Source organism: Temnothorax americanus, unplaced genomic scaffold (genome assembly GCF_048541705.1).
Source record: "Temnothorax americanus isolate GAGA-0224 unplaced genomic scaffold, ASM4854170v1 Scaffold23, whole genome shotgun sequence".
Taxonomy (NCBI): domain Eukaryota; kingdom Metazoa; phylum Arthropoda; class Insecta; order Hymenoptera; family Formicidae; genus Temnothorax; species Temnothorax americanus.
In genome coordinates this window covers 1,363,810-1,387,274 of record NW_027509371.1, presented here as the reverse complement: position 1 = coordinate 1,387,274, position 23,465 = coordinate 1,363,810, and the positions used below count along the sequence as shown (strand labels likewise).

The 23,465-nt window shown below is 37.4% G+C and overlaps 4 protein-coding genes across 8 annotated transcripts; 3 read left to right on the top strand and 1 right to left on the bottom strand.

Moving 5' to 3' along the window:
• Window positions 1-170: 170 nt before the first annotated feature.
• Window positions 171-18,476, bottom strand: Capt (adenylyl cyclase-associated protein 1). 5 transcript variants are annotated; one of them, XR_013257182.1, is made up of 10 exons: window positions 12,360-14,457; window positions 11,076-11,288; window positions 9,144-9,468; window positions 8,770-9,054; window positions 8,449-8,693; window positions 8,174-8,349; window positions 7,857-8,060; window positions 1,519-1,662; window positions 1,284-1,430; window positions 171-832 (listed from the first exon to the last, which is right to left on the bottom strand). XR_013257182.1 is itself a non-coding variant. In XM_077407758.1 (9 exons), exons 1-9 carry the CDS (start codon window positions 13,408-13,410, stop codon window positions 1,347-1,349), a joined length of 2,727 nt encoding a protein of 908 aa, XP_077263884.1. In that variant the 5' UTR covers window positions 13,411-14,457; the 3' UTR covers window positions 171-1,346. The 5 variants fall into 5 exon arrangements, 4 of the variants coding, with proteins under 4 accessions (XP_077263884.1, XP_077263888.1, XP_077263886.1 ...); XM_077407758.1 differs by having other exon boundaries at window positions 171-1,430; XM_077407762.1 differs by lacking the exons at window positions 11,076-11,288; window positions 12,360-14,457 and adding an exon at window positions 18,321-18,476 and having other exon boundaries at window positions 171-1,430.
• Window positions 1,677-2,909, top strand: LOC143898302 (uncharacterized). The gene is made up of 4 exons (XM_077407681.1): window positions 1,677-1,737; window positions 2,055-2,188; window positions 2,338-2,618; window positions 2,714-2,909. The coding sequence occupies exons 1-4, from the start codon at window positions 1,677-1,679 to the stop codon at window positions 2,907-2,909; spliced, it is 672 nt and encodes a 223-aa protein (XP_077263807.1).
• Window positions 3,933-7,666, top strand: LOC143898353 (uncharacterized). The gene has a single exon (XM_077407757.1). It carries the CDS (start codon window positions 3,933-3,935, stop codon window positions 7,461-7,463), a length of 3,531 nt encoding a protein of 1,176 aa, XP_077263883.1. The 3' UTR covers window positions 7,464-7,666.
• A 1,620-nt stretch (window positions 18,477-20,096) lies between the features above and the next one.
• Window positions 20,097-23,291, top strand: Spt-i (serine palmitoyltransferase subunit I). Its single transcript, XM_077407773.1, has 3 exons — window positions 20,097-20,448; window positions 20,545-21,457; window positions 22,471-23,291. The coding sequence occupies exons 2-3, from the start codon at window positions 20,554-20,556 to the stop codon at window positions 22,995-22,997; spliced, it is 1,431 nt and encodes a 476-aa protein (XP_077263899.1). The 5' UTR covers window positions 20,097-20,448; window positions 20,545-20,553; the 3' UTR covers window positions 22,998-23,291.
• Window positions 23,292-23,465: the final 174 nt, after the last annotated feature.

The window sequence follows — 23,465 nt, the reverse complement described above, 5'->3', positions numbered from 1 at the left end:
TATTGGCAAGATTTGATCAAATGAAAAGGAGTCTAGTCTACAATGTAAAAAGACATTATAAGAAAAGATAACACAGTAAATATACTCTTTTTGTAAAATTCATGTTCTTTTCAATTTTTGTCTTGGAACAATTAGAAGGTAATTATACAATATAACAACAATCCAACGAATGATATACAACTTCACTTTATTAGCTTCATTAGTCAGATTCATCACCAAAAATGATATCCACAAGAAACAGTAAACATATCGTACATATTGACGTTTAAATAAAAACTTTTGTAAATAATTTCACAATACTGTTATTAGATTAAAAATAGATCAAGTAATGATGTATTTATTACAAATTGTGCGATACGGACAAACAAACAATACTTATGACGTCGCTGTTGTTCATTACAAATGTCATCATTTAATACTTTACTTAAGTGATTTTACTTAAGTAATATTAGTATTAGCGTACTCTCGTTAAATGTCACACTGTTAGACTTCTATTCCAGTTCTCGATCACTTGATATCTCATTTATAAATATCATATAATAGTGAACTCGACAGAATAAGTTTAGAGGCAAAGCATATCGAACTAGTGATGATGGCATCCGACACCATTTAGGAGTAATGCTCAGAGGCCTAGTATATCTGGTTCCTGATAGCTGTACATGTACAATGTTCATTCCATTCGGTGTACCAGGAGTTCTGTGCAGCGACAGGTTTGAGCAAAACTTCTTGTATGATAAAAACTGGTGTAAATGTATAAAAGAGCGACTCGAAGACGATAAAACTTTTGTCCATACTATGTTTAACATCATCGTTATGTCATCTTACTTTCGACCTTAAAATATACAAATACTTATCCACAGAAAAAAATTCCGCAATAATCCACAAAAACTCCGCTAAATATATTACAATCATTAGAGTTTGATCTTTTGCAAAAGTTGATTATCTTGATTCAAAATATCCTATTCAATGATTCAATGTAATTCACGTTTGCCTGACATTTTGACAATTTAAGGATCCTCAAATGGGATAAAATTTCTCAAATGATTTTAATGAATACGTTATTACCGCTAATTACCGAATGCAATCTCGTTCTGATGTGTACAACTTATTACACGTTCAGGAACATAGTGATATATAATATATGATCGAAGCCAATCCGTTACACATAAGCGAGATATACAGTACTGAATCTATTATTTTCTTTAACTCCGCACATTATTCGCAGAAGATAATAAATAATAATAATAATATTAATAAATTGATAATATCTTTGACGATCATACCTTTAATTATATTGTTAAGAAGATAGCGTAGGCTACGCATATACAAATAAATTCCTCGTGCTTTTAACCAAGGGAGTCGACGGCCATAGTACTAAGACCGTTCTTGCTAATGGTAGTCTTAAATTGCTCCGGTACCGGATACTCGCTCTGCAATGTAACATATTCACATAAAGCTATAAAAATTGCAAGATCGCGAATTGATCTGACAATGAGAATTTATCGAAGGACAACTTACATAATCTCCATTGGCTTTGGGCACCATGACATTCATTTCACTAGATTTGCTGGTGATAAGTTCAACAGCCAAGGATTCCGCACTTAAATACATTTGACAACCGTCCGTTTTGTCAATGGAAATTGTAGGTACCTTTCCAAGAACCTATAAAAAAATATATGAGGAAGATACGATTATCACAGGCTAAAATTCATATCGGCACAACCTTCGCAGATATTTGTATGTATTCAGAGTAAATTTCGATAACAATTGCCAGTGCATAAGTGCTCAATCTTGCTTGCAAACATGTATCGGTAGTGAAAGAGACAGGAGCCTGACAGTTCTTCGAATTTCACACACGCACAATTTCATCTGTATTAAAATATCATTTCAACAAACACTTCGTATATAAAAATGCCGTGGAAAGTTGGTAAGAAAATTTGTTTCTTTTTTATATTTTTAACGCTGTGATTTGTGATGCTAGATTAAACACAAATAGTGTATGTCGAAAAGATCTGTTTATTTTCCAAATTCGAACAAATGGAAATGTGTTTCAGGTGGAAATTTCGAATCTGTGGCGGTAACATGTGAGACAAATTGGAAGGAATGTATAATCGCGGTAGCAAATTATTTATGGAACGAGGTCGTGTCTGATGTCGTTGATTACTTAGCAAAAGAAGGAATTATATGGGTACGCGCAATTATACACATATTCCACGCATTATTACTAATTGCTTTTAAAAATTTTGAAGATTTATATTACAGAATAAATATTTGAAACCTACAAGTTATTTTTGTGTTTAGTTTTCACAAAAGTACTTCACTCCTTAATATTTGAAGGTTTTAGCGATAGCCATCGCTTCCACGATGCTTATCCGTATAAAATGTTGCAAAAGTATGCACACGAAGAATGCTGTGCTTAATAAACGAATACTAAATAAAGTCGGATATAAAATTCAGGATCTGGAATTGAAAATCAATGTTTTAACGTATAAAATGCAATATGGAACGTGGCCATTACCACATCAAATCTGTAATTTGAATCCGAAGTTGCGGAAGATCAGACTGACTTTATCCAACCCGGGTGATCGAAAAAATTGGCTAAAGCACGTGCTGCTAAAGTACATATAGAAGCTAAAAACATTAAATAGTTAACGAACTTTTATAATATTGTAGATTTTAATATATTTATGTTCACAACAATGCTTTGTTTCAGTCCTTCATCAGAGAGCAATATATGTGCTCCTTATTCGAACGCGCTTCATTCATCCAAAACAAAGTTAACGAATCGTTTTGACGCAAAGCAAGAACGTGCTTCACAACATATCAAACGTAGTGAATTATCAACAGCCTGCAGCAGCATTGAATCTTTAAAATCTACTAGTGACCAATCTGTGAAGTACAAAAATTAGAAATGCATTTGACCTTACATTAATTTTTTCTATTCATATAATGTTAATAACATTAATGCATCTTTTATAGATAAGCAAAATAGCCCTAGAGATATTTCAGAAATATTTTGCACTTTCTCTCGATGATAGTAGATAGTTTCCGATTTTATCCAATTCTTTTTTTTTTCTAAGCAAAAATATTAATAATAAACCTATTAATATTTTTGCTCAAGAATGTTTTCCGTCTAAGAGTAAAAAATCATATTTAATTTAATATATCATATCAATTATTATTTTGTCTCAATCTGTAATGTGTAAATAATAAAAATTCAGAGAAAGCGCAAAACCTTTGAAACAGCGCAGTCACTAAATTTAGCTTATTTCGTTAGCATATATTCATGGAGACCAGGTACGTACTCGCAAAATGTGAGTACGAAAGAAAATGATCTCTCTAGAAGCAAAGATTTCACGTTGCAACGACGAAAGCAGCTTTTACCGTTGAATCCGAACGTGATTGAGCATCGATCTTCAAGAATGATTCCTCCGTTAACACAGAACGGTGCATGTGCGACGAATACTAAATACAATCCATGCCAGGAATTCACAGATACCGTCTATAAATGTAAATCATTTCTCAAGAAATTGCAATATAACGATAAAAGTTTGCGTTCGTCGAATCGTTCATCAGAAATAAATAAAGTATCTTCTTTAAAAGCTACGCACGCAGCGACACAAGTAAGCTTATTAATTGCCGTTTTTAAATCAGCTCAGTAAATAAAATTACATAGTAATTATACATTCATCATATTCTAGACATCCTTGTCTACGATGGAAAAAAGAGAGACATCCTATGGTGCTCCAGTAGCAGCAAAAAGAGAGAAAATAAACGAGATGAAATGCGTGGAGCGGATAAAAGACAATACGGTAAAAGATACCGAAGGGACGTATTGTCCAAGTAAAGTGAACGCATCGAATAATAACGCTGTAGTTTTGAAGACTAATAACCGTTCACCCTCGAGAGAACTCATCCCAGTTGTTCCAATAATGCGACCGATACACAATGCGCAATCTTCTCAAGAAACTTTGCACGAGGTCAGAAGGAAACTTCAGAGTTTGCACAACGTGCTGCAAACGTATCAAGACACGAGTCGGTCCCCAGAAAGACAGGAATCAGCACATCGGGTCGATGAAACGAACTCACTTATAACTTATCCAGTCGTGGATATTTCGAGCGAATATTTCGAGCTAAATCGTTCAGAAGATAGCTTATCTTCCTTAACCGAATATTCATCACGTACATCAAAAACGTATCAACGTTCTGGTGAAGATGTTACATTGCAAAATACTTTTTCCAAAGGATTTAGTCGGCATAATGTGCAGAGATCAGACAGAAGCAATCTTCCATCAGCCTTTGTGACAACCGAACCACATTTACGTTCCTGCAACGCGATATTACAGACACCGGAAGATGAATATAATAAAATGAATATAAATGAATATAAGAGAAGCGAGTGCGAACAGAACACTTTAGATCACGGTAACGAATTAGAATCGCAGATCGCAGTACACGAATTAGAATCAAATCCCGAAGCTAACAAAGATGCAATAATAACAGATACTCTATTTAATACCCGAGATAGCATATCTGAGGCAATATCGGAAAGAATATCCTATATCTTATCACCTGAAAATAAAAATATTCAAACTCAAAACGAGGCGTCGTTAAAGAAGAGATTCCCTACTGAAAAATTCAGCGATGCAATTGACAAAGAGCAATACCAAGATAATGTAATAATATCGCAAAAAAGCAGTCAAAATAAAATCTCGAACAATAGCGGGGAAGATAAATCGACGGAATTGTTGCTTCAGGAGGCGTTGCATTTCAAAAACGCCTTACTGACACAATCGAGAAAGACGTATCCAATGAGTGATGTAAAACAGGACGATATCGCAGATGAATTTCCGCCGATGTCAAACAATAATTTTCCTTCAATGATAATAGACATCAAAGAGAAAGCGCCAGTTATCAGTGATTCTCATGATAAACTTAATCAACATTACATTTGTCTGGAAATGAAACAACGACGCGACGTACTTCCTCAATCTTTGAAAAAGGTAAATACATTCGCGCATCGTGAGGACGAACGAGATACAAAAAGCGAAGATTATATTCCCGAAACGTCTTCGGAATATTTTAGCATCACTGATCTCGCGGTTCATAATAATGCTGAGACTGAGAATAATGTTGCACTGACGCTTCCGGTTTATGAAAAAGTAATCTCGATAGCGATACCAGTCAATATGAAAAACCAAGATGAAATCGATATGAATGAGAGACCGATGCAAACGAAAGCTGTCCTACGGAATATTCAAACTCGTGTGAATTTACGAGAAAATTTAAGGGAAAATGCAGCCTCCAATATTGATAATGTAATCGATAAACGTTCGCCGACAATGTCAAAACTCGAGGATCTCATATTGGAACGTGTTAAAAATATCAGAGATTATATGGACACTTTTCTTCAGAGCCAAAATACAGCAATCTTCAAAGCACGCAGAGCGCTTCATTGTCAAGGCAAAAGCGATATTTTTCAATTTTCAGATGAAGCGAGTCATGTAGTGATACATAATCGATCGACTGCACCGTCCAGCTGCAGCAGCACCGACCAATTTAATAATTCTTCAAAAAAATCATCAGATTTTTTAACACATGTATGGCCGAATTACATACAGGAACATAAACAGGAAACGGATGATGTCTTAAGATGCTCTTCCGACGTATACTTAAAGAGAAACCCAGGAATGTTCACGCTTATTAATCCTATTAAGAATAAATTCTCTAACAAGAATTCGCGACAATCAGAAGTACCTGCAGTATTAGAAAGGGAAGAAAATGATCTGTCTCTTCCAACTTTCCTAACATATTCTTGCAGAAATGATTCAAAATATACACACAGAATAATAGATTCGATCACGCCTCGTTCTGAAGAACATATTGTACCAAATACAGAAAATGATAAAATAGATAAGGGAACAGTTGACGTGAATGCGGATTTCCATAAACGTAGAAAGCAGACACAAATCGCCGAAAGTAAGCCATCAACAATATTTTTTCCGCTTGATGTTGCAAACGCCGATGCGAAAGTTATTCACGTAACGCGCGAGGAGTACCTAACAAAATCTAATTGCAATTCGATCTCCCATAGTAATTCGTATTTCACCGACGAGGAGATGATAAGTGACATGAAAATGGATAATGTATCTTCCAAATCTACGTCAAACATGAAACACTTGCATGTAAAGTCGGACATACAGAAAGAAAAAAAACACAACGTTATTGAACGACAAATATCCGTAGATGAATGTCCAGATGCAAATATAACAATGCCAAGCCAATTACCATCAGATAACGAATATTCTAATTTGACAATACTTGTTGACTCAAATCTTATTCTTGATAAATCAAGACGTGATAATTCGATAATAGCATCTCCTTTAAAAGAAGACGATTTCATTTTTGATCCCGAAACTTCTTTTCTACCTTTTTCATTGGATAAAGAAAATAAAACATTAAATGCCGACAATACTTCATTAAATAATTTAAAACACAATGAAACAAAAAATGATGAAATTTCTGTCGATATCGCACATTTGTCGCCCCGAATAGATCATTTTTTGACAAAACCATTCCAGCAAATTAAAGCCAAGAGCGACATATCTTTAATAACTAGTGAAAATAAAGATTTGAAAGTCACTTTATACCCCGAAAAATCACATCCATTTTTGATGCGACATAATGCTGTGGAATACATCGGCAGTACATCACATCAGCCCTATACAAAATTGCACAATGACAAAAACAAATGTGTAAAAAATAAGTTGCGACTCGCAACTCAATCAAAGTCTATTATATCGCCACGAAGGGTATCCACTAAATCTTGCATACCGATCTTAAAGAATCGCTTAGAATCGTCCCACCGAATGAAACGTCAAGCGCAGGCGAGAAGTCCTGTGAGAGGTCCGTTGACTATGTTATGGGGAGAAAAGACTTGTACGAGAGATCACACGACAGACAAGGAAATTGCGCGAAGTGACAATGTCTCAATGAACAAACATTTGCATGTAGAGACTGTGCCGAATTTTACTAAATTAAACACAGAAAGGGACATTTTCAATAAAAAATTGGAGAAACCTGAGAATGTGACATACAGAAATATATCAAAGAAAAGTTCGGCAATTTTGTCTACTGATCAAAATGTAGAATCCCTCACAATCGATAAAGACCATTCAGATAAGAAAGATACATATGGCAGTAAATCAGATACAAGCATAATACAACGTATAGAAAAGATTGCTTCTAAAGAGGTAGTTGTTATTTCTATCATGGCAAATGACAGCCTACGAAAGAAATATCCGGCGGATCTATTTATTCTAACGAAGAATATCAGTCCCACGACAGATTTGCTAATACATAAAAATAAATTATGGACTATTACTGTTGAAAAAACAGAAAAAGAAGTTACGGCGAAACCTTCCATTACAGATACATGTACATCAATGTCTGCTTTACAATGAATGAACTGAGACGTATAACTTGTCTTTTATCTATGTAAATATTTTTAATATTTTTATTTATCGGATTCTTTTATATAAGAGTGCATTTTTTCTAAATAAATTTTCTTTTACACTTGTATGTACTGAATTATATATCTATAGTATAAAAAGGTTTAGAAAATTAAATTATCTATAAGATGTCCTAAAATTAAGAACAGTGTCGAAAAGAAAAACGATTTCTCGTAATAATTTAAAAAAAAAATCTATTATATCAGCATCTGGCAATGTTATCTATCTTTTACATATCTCAATGTGATTTCTATATCTAATAGTAATCTTAATTAATGAAAACATAAGTGGCCTGATACGCATGCACACTAATAATAAAAGGAACTATTGTATTCATATACATACCTGCATTTGTACGCTTTGACAATTTACGAATTCGATACTGGACACCAGGGAATCGAACACAACGGACGATTTACGACAGGAATCCATGACGATGGAATTTATTTTGCCTTTGATAGTAAGTGTGCTATCTTGGCACCGAAACACATAAACCACGTTATTCATCTCTACGTCATCGATTACTAAATTTTCACCCTTGTGATACTCCTGTGAAAAATAGCATATTTTTAATATATAATAATACACATAATAATGTAATATATATAGTAAAATATGCATATTAAATATTTTTATCTTATTTTCTTTACGAAATATCGTACCACGAGCCATTTTTTGCCATCTCTAGTAAATACAGGTGGCTTGTCAATAGGCACGTTCGCCGGCAACACAGTTTTCGTCGGTGCCGCGTTGACTGTCGGTGCTTTAAACGGTGCGGGTCCGGATCTTAAAGCGGGATTTTTATGCGTTTGCATATCTGAGGTGACTTTCTTCAAACCTACAATACAAATGTCGGATATTGCGTATAAATGTCCTGGCACAGAGATTACAAGAGTTGCGCGTAGAGAAAAAATTTATAATAAATAAGCGTATTCACTTTTCGTGATATCTTCTCCTTGATTAATCTGGGCGAAAAGGGCGCTTCTGTCGTCATTCACCATCGGTGCGATATCTCCAATCGGCATCGAAGGTGGTGGAGGGGGTGGTATACCCGCAGGTATACCCGCAGGTGCGGCAGTCTTTCCCCATACTAAACCCGTCGTATGATGTTGACGAACGTACTGTTGCAAGTCAGTCAATGTTTGCACCCACGCTTTACACCAGTCTATGTGTATTTTGTTTCTATAAATAGAAACAGCTGTAGCTTCGCTTTCGAATAAATTACAAAAAATAATAATAAACTTCTAGAAGAACTTACTTTTCTTTCCAATCTTTCAATACACGATTAGTGTAAAATTGACCGGCGTCATTCATTTCCTTTACATAGGGAGCTGGCGTAGGAGACACGGCGACCCATCCCAAGGCTGGGATACTTTCACTAATTGCTGATAAGTGATTAAAGAATTGAGATCCACGATTCTTCTCGCGAAATTCTTGTATCTGTTGTATCTGTACGGACATAGGCGTGAATAAAGATACTTGTTCAGATTGATTCGTCGGTGCGGGACGACTCGCCGTCATTTTTACAAACTGAAGCTGAATCCTGAAATTAATTAGAATATTTTTAATATCTTGTTCGATATATGTGCATCTACTTGTTCGATCTCAACGTAAAGTTAAAATGTTACTTACTGAAAAGCCTTTTCCACAAGCTTGCTGTGAACAGCTACATCGCCGCCGATTTTTTGACTTAATTGCAGGTACTCTTTAACTGGCCCAGCCAAAAGATCCTCATATCCGGCGACAGACATGTTTGTAGGTGGATTCGGAATAGTTTCCTGCTTCGATGACAGAGATAAACTACTTCCTGACGACGTAGATCTCTTCGGGGAAGGTGTGCTCGTTTGTACAGCAGTGTCTTGTGTCTGAACTGCAAAGTTTTCGAGTCGTCTCGTTACGTTTTCCAATCGGTTCACCAACTCTTCTAGATGCTCTTCTTTATCAGAACTCTCACAACCTGCAATTAATTTATTAAAAAACTTGTAAACGTTCGCATATATAGACTGCAACAATAAGGAAAAAGATGATTCGTTCACTCGCGCTTGAAAATTATAACAATATAAAACTGATAAACAGACAACAAACATAAAAAGAAATGTAAACTTTATCCCACGGGAGACACACTCGGAAACACCCGAAAAACTCAGACACTTGAAATGCTTCTCCGAGTACTTGGAACGCTAAATATAGAACACGTTTATAAATAGTAACGTTAGTACACATTATTAATTATATCGCGTTAAGTACATAAGTGTGTATATATTACTTAAAAAATTAATAAAATAAAAAAAATTAATAAAATTATATATATTAAACATACACACATGCATATATATACAGTCTGTAAGGAAAAACGCGACCGTGACTTTCAAAATTATAATGATAAAAACACATATATAATTAAGTCCTAATTAAACAAACGACAGTCGCTATCATTATCGATAATTGCTGTTTACGAGACATATTTTTGAACTAAGAAAGCATAATTTTTTAAGTAAAATTAAATCGATTTGCTTGATACTTAAATTCATACCGCGAAGTTTCGTTTTCTTCTTTACGATAAACTTGACATTTTCGGTGGAATTTGATTGTCAGGCAAAAGAGAAAGCCAATCAAGACGATAATTCTTTTCTTTCCACATAAATGATTTCGATTATAAAATTTATCCTTAGAGTTCTCTTAAGAAAATATAAAATCAGTTAAGCTTTATTTTATAATGTGTTGCAAATAACTTAAAACGTAAAATTTCCTAATGCAAAAAATATCTCGTCAATGAAGTTCGCATAAGAGTTATGCCAATCACGTTCTTCCTTAAGGCAATCTATATATATACATTTGGTTTTATTTATTTATTTTTTTCGTCAAAATGTTACCTAGGTTTTGAAGAATATTGCAATTATCCTATTATAAACGGCGATACGGCTACTAGACTTTCCGAAAATTGGCAAGAAACTGAAAGACACCTCAAATGAGATGACTTTCCGTCCGACGCGAGAATACTCCAGACTATTATTAGAGAATCCGCCAACATCGTGGAGTTATATAGTCTTATCCACATAAATACGGTCGGCAAATGATTCATAATGTAACATAATCGCAATGATATTACTCTTAACGCACAGAGATTCAGCCGTCATATCTAAAGACATGTAATATTACGTGTAAATTGACGTATAAATTGTTACCACAGTTGCAATCGTATTACATATATCGTGGATGAATAGATTAATTTTCTCTTTTACCTTTCTCCTTTTTTGTAACAAAACATATAACAAAAATATCGCACGCGAGTGATCGAAGCCGGAAATCAAAATCCTTCGTTTGCTTATATATATTTCATGCTTATTCAACAGTGCTTGCCTATCTTGTACACACAACGGCATTGCACCTACAACTTATAAAGTTTTCCATGAATGGTGGTACAAAATAAACTGTCCTAAGCTATAGTATAGACGAGAGTGGATTGCGAACTACGGCGAGCCTCGCAAGGCTAGCTCTAAGCTCCAGAACTAACAGCGCGTGAAAGAATAACAAGTCGCTGGAAATTCTCAAGCGGGTCCTAACCGGGGTGCACCATCGGTCCTAGCGGGTCGAATCTCACTCGGTGCTCCGTCGAATTCTGCGCAGCTTGCAACAGATCGGAGAAGAATCTGTGCCGTCTTAAAGCTAACTCGTCGCGGGCGACGGGCGTCGCCGGCGGTTCCTGCATACCGCTGCATCCACCCGAGACATACTCGCCGTCGTCTTCCTCCGACAGCAAACGTGGAGTCGAGGAAACTGCGGAAACGACAACACAACAGTCGACCTTTTATTCTCCAAGAGGCATTCTATTCTTGAAGTCTTACGGCCACACGTGGCCCGCTCTGCCCCGCCCATCGAGTTTATTAAAGTTAATAATCCCATATACATATATGTATAATTGATAAAAATGGTACATAAGTATCAGATCAACCGCGGATATTATTACAAATCAATGTTCTTTCTGCTGAAGCGAGAATAGCGTAACGCTAGCTGTAGAATATGCGTCTGTTCACAAAGAGCTCATTTCTATATATATATATATATATATATATATATATATATATATATATATATATGTATTACATAAAACAAAATAGAATTTATATGCTGCATTTTATTTGAATTTAATGGAACGTGTTTCAATTTATGTATTTAATTATTTATATTAATATTTAATGACTGTGTATGCACACAAAATACCAAAAAATATTATCATACATTTTTCATTTAGCGTATATTTTTCCAAATGGCAAATTTTCGATGTAAATATCGAAATATTAACACGCAAGGAGAAATGCAATCAGTAATTCAAATTACGAAAACACAAAATAAATGTAATTAAATGTATATATGTATTATATTATATAACATAAATGTATAGAACAAATGTTTTATTCAAACTTAAAAGAGATATTTGAATAAATTGAAAAAATAATCTCTCATATGGATAAAATTAATAATTCTCTTTGTTCAAATATTGACCAATATTGTTCACATAGGGCAAATGTTATTTTGAGAATGTAACGATGCGTGTTTATTTCATGAAATAACTGAAAGTAAAAATGGAAAAACCGTTCAGGCAGTAATAACAAACAAATCTATAACAAACAAGCTCGTTACTCGATCAATTCATGCGTATCATCCCGGAAAGTTCAAATTTTTATAAGTGCGAAATTAAAAGTATAAAATGTTAGATGTCGAAAAATAAAGTTATTAAAATTAATATCCCGATATTAATGATGTAAGCAGACCCATATAATAGCGTGTGGCTAGTCGGTGGTCTGCGGCACACAGAGTGGCGAAGAATCGCGGGATCCTAATGTATACCTGCTGGCGCCTTCTTGGCGATCATCTCGTTTTCAGCTTCGAATACCGAGTCATCGCCTTCGTCCTCCGGTCCGTCATCGATCGTCCTTTCTATATATCCCGATGCGTCGTAAAGATTCATTTTGACGGGACCAACAGCACCAATAGGGACGACCTCCGTCGGCACCATCCAATCTTCGGCGACGCCGTCGAAATTGCTATCCTTATCGTCAACGATTCGGTCGCCGGTTTCCTCGCCGGCCTCCTCGACCGTTTCCTTCGTCGAAGTCGAACTCGAGCTCTCCTCAACGTCGACGTTTCCATTCTGCGGAATCTCGCACGGACTCATCGCGGAATCGGCGCGTAACAGGGTGAAATCTAGCGACATGTCCTTCTCCTCTAGCGAGGCATTCTTGTTCTCTAGCGAAGCATCTTCATCTTCTAACAAGGCATTTTTATCTTCTAGCGAGGCATCTTTATCCTCTAGCGAGGCATCTTTATCCTCTAGCGAGGCATTCTTATCCTCTATTGAGACATCTTTATCTCCTAGCGAAGCATCCTTATCCTCTAGCGAGGCATCTTTATCCCGTAACAAGACATTCTTATTCTCTGACGAAGCATTCTTATCCTCTAGCGAGACATCTTTATCCTTTAACGAGACGTTCTCATTCTCTAACGAGGCATTCTTGTCCTCTAACGATGCATTTTTATCTACTACCGCGGTTTTCTTGTCTTCTAGCGAGGCATTTTTATCCTCTACCGAGACATTCTTGTCCTCTGGCGAAGCATCTTTATCTTCTAGCGAGGCATTCTTGTCCTCCAGCGAGGCATTCTTATCCTCTAACAAGGCATCCTTATTTTCTAATGAACCATCCTCTAGCAAGGACGTCTTCTCTGACTTTTGCACGTTGCCGTTTATCTTTTCCACCTTCGTCGCGGATTTAATCTCATCGTCCACCTTGGCGGAAACCGCGGTCAGCCTGGGCGACCCAACCGGCGTGTCATCTTCCGCTTTCGATCTCTCGGCGTTCGCCTTCTTCGACGCGCTGTTACACACGCAGCACTTGAACATCGTTCCCGTGTATCATTCGCCTCGCACTCCGCGTATCCCTCGCTATCCTTGCTGCCTTTCCTGAGTATGTATGCCAGCGTACGACGGTATCACCTCCGAGAATTACAATCTCTCTTTCTCCTCGATCCGTAAAATCTCTTATAAATTAATGTTAGAAAATTCCATTCGGCTCAACGACAAAACTATAAGCTTCTTAATAGACTTAACAGGCAAAAATTTTAACAAATATTTTCAAGTATGGAACGTGACAAGGTCAACAATTTTGCCCGCGCCTTAGTCGCCGTATATAGTCACGAATATTTTGATTTGCGCTTCGTTCGTTACTTCGTAGTCGCCGGCGTCGCCTCGCGCGGATTGAACGATCCGCTTAAATCGTTGATACGGTCGATGGTAAACATAACAGGTCAACTATAATTGACGCTGGTAACCCAAAGCTGCGTCTCAGGTTCAACAAGAGGCTCGTCCTTTTTCACGGCGCCGCGCGATAGTGCGCCTTCTCTAGCGAGGACTCAACAGGCATATAAGCGATCGAACGAAAACCGCGCTCGAACAATTGCCAATCGCGATAGAACACAGCTCCCAAATCTTTGCTCCTCTCCAGCCACACTGAAAAATTCCGAATGTATTCTCCGGAGGTGCACAATTTTTCAAGGACAACGAGAAATCGGAAAATCGAACTTAATTATCGGCCGAATTATCGTCACGCTCTCTTAGAGCCTTGCGGAGCCTTCTTTCGCAGCAGCAAGTCGGATGAGGGACAGAGGCGGATTCCAAAGTGGAGTGTGTGTCCAAAGGCACAGCCACAGGATAACAGAATGCAAAAGCGCATCCGCACTCGCCTAATCCGACAGCCGGGCTAAGCCTAAAACTTGAGAATTTCCGAATTTGTTGCGTCGATGGATATCGCGGAAAGAAGAGAAACGGCCAGTTGTTTTCTTTTCGAAAAAAGGTCGACGGAACGGCGGAGGAAGACGGCGACGATAACGAAGGCAGCGCGAGCGGAGAGGCGGCGGCTGGGAGAGACGAGAGATAACGTCCTGGACGCCCGCCCGGATTTGACGTTCCCCAGTTTCGACCGGCGCGGTGCGTCGTTCGTCGTTCCGCCCCCGCCCCGCCGCTTCGCCACTCCTTTCTTCGCGCCTCCGGGCGGGCCGCGTCCCTTGTGCTGCCGCTACTCGGAGGCGAGTCGCAACATTGTGTGCTTTCGGGACGCCTTTGACTCCAATTAACGAGATTAACCCAAATGATAAAATTTCGATCTCCAGTTAGCCCCTTAATTAATCTAATCTTCTCTTCCATATTACGTCAAAAGAATAATAACTTTATCTACGCTTAACAAGTAAGCGATGTTGAAAAAATAAATTCAAATAATCGATTTTAAGAAACAATCGATTAATTCGTAGTTTCTCTTCTTATACTTAATATTGAACTAACATTTTTTAAAGTAAATTTCAAAGTTTGATTATATAAAAAGGTTTAATTAAAAAAGTTTCATTAATCGGTATACAAGTGCTTGTACAACAAAATTTCCGACCGTACGATTCATCGTTCTTTTCCGATGTGTTAAACAAATAAAGTTAATAGTTCTATCCGTGATAACGAAATGTGTGTTTCCCGATAAGTTGACTGTCATGAAATATCAATAAGTTTGAATTTTGGTCGAAATTGTCTTAACGAACCACTCGAACCAGCGTCCATTTTATGGCTCAATGAATTAAAAAAGAAAAACGAATATAATAATAGACTATGTAAATGATATAACAAATTTCCTCGCCTGCGCATTATTCCACCCTAAAGATTGCAATGCCGCCATAAATTTATCATGACTGTTGCTATTGCAACAAAAATACATCTTGATCGAACGCCTAACATACATTTTAAACAATTATTCGACGGGATATACGTCGAACATAGTTCAAGATAGGCCTAGTTTACACCGTTTGATACGCGTATCAAGTATTATATATTCGTACTAAATTAAAATTAGCTAGCTTAATACGATGGTAAACGATCTGGCATATCCAACTGGTACGATACGAAAAGGCGTATAGAATCAAATAGTATTTAGTACAAAGGTAGCACTATAAACACTAGAGTACTATATATATATATATATATATATATATATATATATATATATATAATGATCGATTTGGGTTTACTTCACAATTACGTCTTTCATAACTCTAGTGACAAGTATATCTATCTGTGAGATCACAATAAGTGTGATCTACGAAAAGTATTATATAATTCCGTTAATAGCATGTTATGTGAAAAGTAGCAAAATATACAGGATTTTCACTGGTTTTCACAAAAAGACGCAACACTTTTGAATTACTGTATTACTATATTACATTAATATTTCTAAGGAAGAAATATATGGATAATTATGATAAAGGCGAAATTATTAGAGCTCTGGTGAACTTAGATGTGGTAATTTGGAGGACGCGAATATGTATATTGGTCAAAAGAGGAAAGCGGTATTTGTATGTTTTGTAAACAAAGCAGGGATAACACGAATCATTATGTATCGGAATGCGAAGCGATAAAAAATTGGTTTGTAGAATTGGGTAAGAATAATAAAGAAAGATTAGAGAGGCTTTGGAATGATGACATGGGCATCATCAAAGAGAAGATATTGTTAAGATTATATAGAGAACGGTCAGCGTTAGAGAAAGAAGAGCGAAAAAGAAGGTTGGATTAAAATATAGAAGGTCAATGTGTAACAATATGTGCAATAGTTACTTGTAAGTTAGGATAGTAGTGTATGAATGGAAGGATGAATGATTAAGGTTATTTGTAAACCAAGTCCACTTCTTGGCTATGTGTGTAGCTGAAGTTAATAATAAATATATTACATTAATATATACAATGTATATTATACATACATACATATATATCTAGAGACTACTTGGCGAGTTACCTTAACCTTAGATTTTTTGTTTTTAATAAATACCTTTTGTAACAATAAAATTATTTTTACAGATATGAATCTCTTTTAGTCTTATATTATCAATTTCGTTTCTTGAAATCTCCAATCAGGAAACTCACCACGTTGCAACGGAGAATTTTTTAATTTATTTTTTAATATTATACCGCTGAAGATGGCTCAAATTGGAGCTGAAACGTACGGATGTATGTAAAACTTGAGTAATAAATCAGTGATACTGATACTACGCACCAAGAACTGTGTCCAACCCTTACAGCCTTTTTTCCTATTTACATATATATTAGTTAAATTAGTTATATATAACTCTAATATATATAATATATTATATTACATTTTCGTATACATTACATACATTAATTGATGATTTTGGTGTTGGACAATTCTTGACAGCTGGGAGTTTGATGTTATATAAAAACGTATTCAATATGAAAATAATCACATATTCAATATAGAGTAATGTTTAATCAGAATATAATTCCATAGATCTGACCTCCCTATTCGCTGGATTTAAATCCCTGTGATTTTCATTTATGACGATGTCTGAAGGATCACGTCGATCAGAATAATCTTCGCACAATTAAGAATTTGATAACCAACATTCAAGCCGTTGTATAGAAGGGGGTTCCCACGCAATTCTCGAAGAAGTGTGATAAGCAGTTTCCGTTTCGAAAATGGCGCTGGCTGCTAATGGGTCTCATATTAAATATGTTTTTATGTAGAATTTTAAATTCCCAGCTGTTAGGAATTGTTCAATACAAAAATCATTAATGCATATGTGTGTAGTGCAGAAGCATATAAATATAGTAATTCAAAAGTGCGTAAGGTCTATTTGTTGAAGACCCTGTACGTGCTCTAAAATTTCAAGCACAAGTGTCAACAAGTGTTAACAAACGAGACACCGCATATCGCTCGGCGTGTACTTCATACGAACCTTATTCGTTCTAATTTACTCACACTACTCGCTCCGAAATCGTTCGTACTCGGTGAACGCGCTCGGATTCAATGCTCGGCTCGCGGCTCGCGTATTTAACATCAGGTATATACGGTGTAATTAAGATACTTTTAACAGACTTTCACGCTCAGATAACTGGAAACGTACAGCACTCTTCCGTGTGCACCAGTGCAAACCGAATTCGCTATTAATCTCCTCGCTCTGATAAACCAAACCACTGCAGGAACCAGCATCAGGAACGTATCGTGGCAAATCTCACGAACAAGCTTAACAGATGTGAGATATATCGATTAAAACTTATTCAATGATAAATTCGACCGACACAATTTCTAGCTATACGTATAATCCGTCGCCCTTAATCTAATCTTCCTTTTTTTTTCTTCGTATCGAACAAAAGACTAACGATTCCACTTGCGTCCGAAATACCGCAAAATGTTACTCGAAGTTTGGCCGGGGTCACCCTGCATAAAACCACTTGAGGTTATCGGGTTCAGATGCTCGCGCGACAGACGCGCGAAACCTCGATGGAAAATCGAAGAGTTTCTCCAGTTTTCAAGAGATGACAGGCACACAGGTGTCTGTCGCAGTTCCTGATCGGTGCTTTGTTCCTCGACAAACCTTAGCACAAGCACGGCGCGACTTCAGGCAGAATGTATACGTCACCGGTATTATAAAACCGTCAAGTGGAGTGCGTGACTCAAGGCGGGCAACGCCGCTCGCCGGAATGCGACGGCGAGATAACCAAACTTGTTTGTACGATTTCCCCGAGCGATGCCGGCCGAAAACTAAACCCAGGCATTTTCCACGCACACGTTTATTTATACACGAATATTATTTCGCACAATCGGTTTTACACATTCGCGCTTGGCGCGGCCCCTCGTCGGAGAGGTAGAATAAACGGAGTAGAATTTTTCGAAAAGGGAGGAAGCCCCGCACACCGTCGCGCGTCTCGTCGCAACGCGACGAGCGACGACGACGACGATTGTCGTCTTAAATGTGCTCACTCACCGTTCGGCGAAGGTCCTGACACAGTTCCCTCTCGATAGAATCGACGAAAACGCCGAGGGAGCGATCTATCGTACGCAGAAATTGCTGCGAGCCCGACGATGCTGACAGGTAGACTTAGACTGGGTGGGCGGGAGGGGGCGAGGGGGGTAGGCTGGGCGTTCGCCGGATACCGGAAGTCCTGTTTTCCGCCGCTCGACTCGGCAACAGCGGCTTAATTAAAATCGCCGATTGCACGCGCGCGGACTTGCCTTCAGGTCTGTTCGCGATAGAGGTGCGCGGCGGGCGTTATCAAAATTTTGATAAAATACTGAAAAGAGCACTGGCCTGTCGTCACTGGTCAGCCGAGAGAGAGAGAGAGAGAGAGAGAACTTTCGAGTGACAGAGTGTGTCTCTCTCGGTACAATCCTAGCTAAAAGTTTGTCTGGATTTGTTGCGTAGGTCAATCTTTTACTTAGATGAACCGTGCGCTGCCATTGGAGGTGTGAAAACAGCATTAGCGAGAATAAAAGACGACAGTAAATCAGTTTTTCATCAACGCTTCAATTGCAATGAATAATTAATTGTCAATAATATTTTTTTAAGAAATTATTTCTTACAAAGCTACGATCGATATCCGATAAAGAAATTATAATTTTGCAATTTAATTTCTAATAATTGTTAGAAAAAAGATGATCATTTAGAGATCGGATTATGTATTTTAAAACGAGGTGGAAATTTTATAAAAGTAAGCAAGCAAGAAAGCTCTATATAAGCAAGCCTGAAAAAGCTGCTTAAAAAAGGTTATCCCAAATTTTAGCCAAATTAATTATAACGAATCTCATTAAACTTATGCTCGTTTTAATCAGTAAAATTAGCCGCAAGCTGGTACAGAGCCGGATTTTCTATTTTGTGTGTGGCTCTTAAAAAATTTATAATAAATAAAATACGGACTCGCAGCTAAGCAACCCGACAGAGGTCGGTAGTGTTTTACTCCTGTCGACCCTTAAGTACTAAGGCCCGGTTTCCACCAACGTGATTTAGGGCCTTGACACATAGAAAAACTTCAGCAGTTAAACTTAAACAGTAAGGGCCTTGGCACATAGAAAAACTTAAGTAGTTAAACTTAAGCAGTAAGAAATCAACGGTATGGATTCGCTACCGCTTAGGGCCGTGCCTTAAGTTCTTGACTGTGATTGGCTAATTTGCTTACTGCTTGAGTTTTACTGCTTAAGTTTTTCTATGTGTCTGGGCCTTAAGAAATCAACGGTATGGATTCGCTACCGCTTAGGGCCGTGCCTTAAGTTCTTGACTGTGATTGGCTGATTTGCTCCGGGCCTTTAATCTAATCGGTCGATTAAACTCACTCTTCATCTCTTTCCAACTGTTTCCCTAGAAAGAGACGAAGAGTGAGTTTAATCGACCGATTATATAGATTAAATCACGTTGGTGAAACCGGGCCTAAATTTCGACAAATAAAATCGTGGATACTCTAGTGAATTTCCTCACTTTTGTAATTTTCAAGATACACAATCGACCCATTGTTCCTTTAATTATTTATCCTCGCGGTGCACAAACACACGCATATGTATGCGTACATGTACGTAAACTCTATATATATTTCACCTCGTAAAAGTATTACTTTGTCTTTCAGATTATTTCTCATCTATGAAATTAAGATTTAATTTAACCTCATTGGCTGCGTTCGGAAACGTCACCCCTCGAGTGCACACGAGTATACTCATCCCTTCTCGCCTTCTCTTTCTATCTCAGCGAGTTAGAAGGAGAAGGGAGTAGGTAAGAACTCTAGGGGTGCGTTCCACTTATCGCTCGCAACGCTCGTGGGTCGTGGACGCATTTCATCCTTGTTGTTTGTCAAATGTTAAACAAGGACGAAATGATGCTCGCAAGCGTTGTGAGCGATAAGTGGAATCCAGCCTAGGTATACCCACACGGGTATCGCCAATGACCCAATGGCGGGTCATTTGGCGCTTGGCGCTTGGCGCGATTGGCGCGAAGGCTGTGGGCTGCCAAGTGAGTGCCCCAAGCCCAAGCCCCAAGTGCCAGGCAAGGGTGAGGGTGAGACCTGTGGCCCGTGAGACTTGATAATTCGGCTTATCGTTATCAGCCTTTCGTCGGATGTTTTCGTTTCGTAAGAAATATAGATATAATTCTTAATTAATTGATATTTTATCGTACGATAAGAGAAAGTGCCTGCGTTCTTTACATATCTCTCTGCTCGGACTAGTCAAGAAAAATGAGCACGAAACTCCTGTTTGTCGAATCGGTGGCGATCCTGCGGGACACCTTGCCGCATTACCACACTCTGCTAGAAGCGATCTTGGTGCTTTGGATAGTGTGGTTTATCTCCAAGAGACGAAGCGGCGGCCAGGATTCGGTACCCTCGAAGGAGTTGGTGGAGCGTAAACTTGCGGAGTGGCGGCCGGAGTCCCTCGTGCCAGAACTGCCAGCGAACCATCCTTCGCTGAGTCCCAAACACATCGCTTCTAGAATCGGGAAGCGGATAACGGTCAACGGCAGGGATTGTCTCAACTTGGGTACGCATAATTACTTGGGTCTAAGTGACAGTACGGATCTGATAGACAGCGCCGAGGCGGCTATCAAGAAATACGGCGTTGGGTCTTGTGGACCAAGAGGTTTCTATGGAACTGTCGACGTGCACCTGGAGCTAGAAGAACGCGTGGCCAGTTTTATGGGCACGGAAGACGCTATAACGTATTCTTATGGGTTCGCTGCTACATCGACCGCAATCCCAGCTTATTGTAAACGTACCGACTTGATATTCGTGGACGAGCGAGTAAATTTCGCTGTGCAGAAAGGATTGGACGCGTCTCGAGGAAATATCCAATATTTTAAACATAATGATGTTCAAGATCTACGTAATCTCCTGAAGAAACAGGAGGAAGCGGACAAACGACGTCCTAAAAAGGCTGCGAAAATCAGACGCTTTCTGATCGTAGAGGGTATTTATATGAATACGGGAAACATTTGTCCTCTACCTGAATTACTCGATCTTTGCAGACAGTACAAATTGAGAATCTTTATTGACGAGTCGATATCGTTTGGTACCATCGGTCTACACGGAAGAGGCGTTACCGAATATTTCAACATTCCCAGAAGTGAAGTAGACATGATAATAGGTAAAAATTAATTAATACTAATATAATAACTAAAAAAAAGAAATTAAAGCCAGTAGAGATGTGCGAATCAAGGATTTGTTATGTCAAGTCGAATCGAATCAAATTTTGTTTCCTTTTTCAAATTTGAATCAAATCGAATCGACAAAGTTCCATTCGAATTGAAGCGAATCGAATAATTTCGAATTGTTGAAATATAATTTTTAATTAACAATATAATTATTAAAATAATAAAAGACCAGAGTTCAAAAAATTAAAAAAGTAGTTAAGAACCGTACTACGTTTACGCGAGCGTTACTTCTATAGTGACTTACGATAATTCACTCGTTTACGCGGAGTAAATTGTAATTATCGCAAGTTACTACAAAATCCCGTTTACGCGAAGGAATTATCGTAAGTTACTGCAGAAGTAACGCTCGCGTAAACGTAGTGTAAGACTGTATTACAAATTTTGAAATAAATAACGTGCAAAGCTTTTCGACCTTACTACGGGGTCACTTACAAACTAAAGGGCCTATTCTGTAAGGCCCCGGCCCCATTGACTGATATTTTCCGCGTAACGGGTATCGCGTAACCAATCAGAGACATTTCGTATTTTCTGTTAAGGCCATTGCACGTAACAAAGTTTTTAGTCATAATCGTAAGGCCGTAAGAAAATAGACCAATCACGGTCGATTATTCTCCTTGAGCTTGAAGAAGACATGGAAAAAAAATGTACCGAATCAATTTATATCAATTATTATCGCTATATGATAGCCCCCTTCGTACCGTACAATTTTGGTTGCGCTAATTTTTCTCTGGGCCTTATAGATTCGAATATATTTCAGGTGGTAATAGTTATTGCCTCACCCTGTATATAATTCGTATTCGAACCATCTAGATTCGAAATTTTTTTAATAGTTTGGATTCGAATCGTAGAAATTCGAATTCGAATAGTTCGCACATCTCTAAGCTAGATATTTTTTGTTAATATATGAAAATGTATATATGATAATATATATCTACATATTCTTTAGGATCTTTAGAAAACGCTATGGGAACTATTGGAGGCTTTTGTGTGGGAACATCCTTTATCATCGATCATCAACGTTTATCTGGGCTTGGCTACTGTTTCTCGGCGTCTCAACCACCTCTCCTGGCATCCGCTGCTATCACTTCTTTAGATATAATTGAAAATAATTTACAAGTATTTCAATCTTTGAAAAATAACACCTTATCGATTCACAACGGTCTCAAAGAAATCCCGATGTTGGTGTGCTCTAGTTTCGCAGAATCGCCTTTAAAGCACGTATATTTGAAAGAACGGAAAGGCCGTGCCACCGAGGAGAAATTACTGTCTGCAATTTCTAACAAATGTATAGAAAATAACTTGGCGATCATACTACCTGCCTATCTGGAAACGGAAAGAATCTTACCTAGGCCTAGTCTTAGACTTTGTATATCTGCTAGTCTGGATAACAATGATATTAAGTTTGTGCTAAATACTTTGAGAAAATGTACAGAAGAAATTTTGTCGTTTATGAGTGAAATAAATGAATCTTAAAAGAGGTATATTTAAAGATTTTATTCTCGTATATTAGGAATAGGTATATCTAATATATATACATATTTATGTTCCTACTTTGTGCATACACGTATACATCATACGTATCATCAACATATGTATTAATTAGTCCAAGTAAATTTTTTTTCTTGTACAAAGTAAACATATTTGTTATTAAAGAAAATGGATGATACGAGAATTGCGATTATAAAGAACATGTTTGATAGAGAAAATGTATTAGCGAATTAAATTGTACGAATTAGTTCTGAAAATATACTTCAGTTTTATTTCTTACAGGTTTGTCTCTTAATACTTCATAGAAAAATGATTACAACCTTTTGCGTATGATACAATACAAATTAATATATTTTTAACCGAATATTGAATAAATACTCGAGTATTGTATAAAATAAAGTTTTCTAATATTTTCTATTGATCGAAAAATTTAGAAAAATTCGCTGAATACGG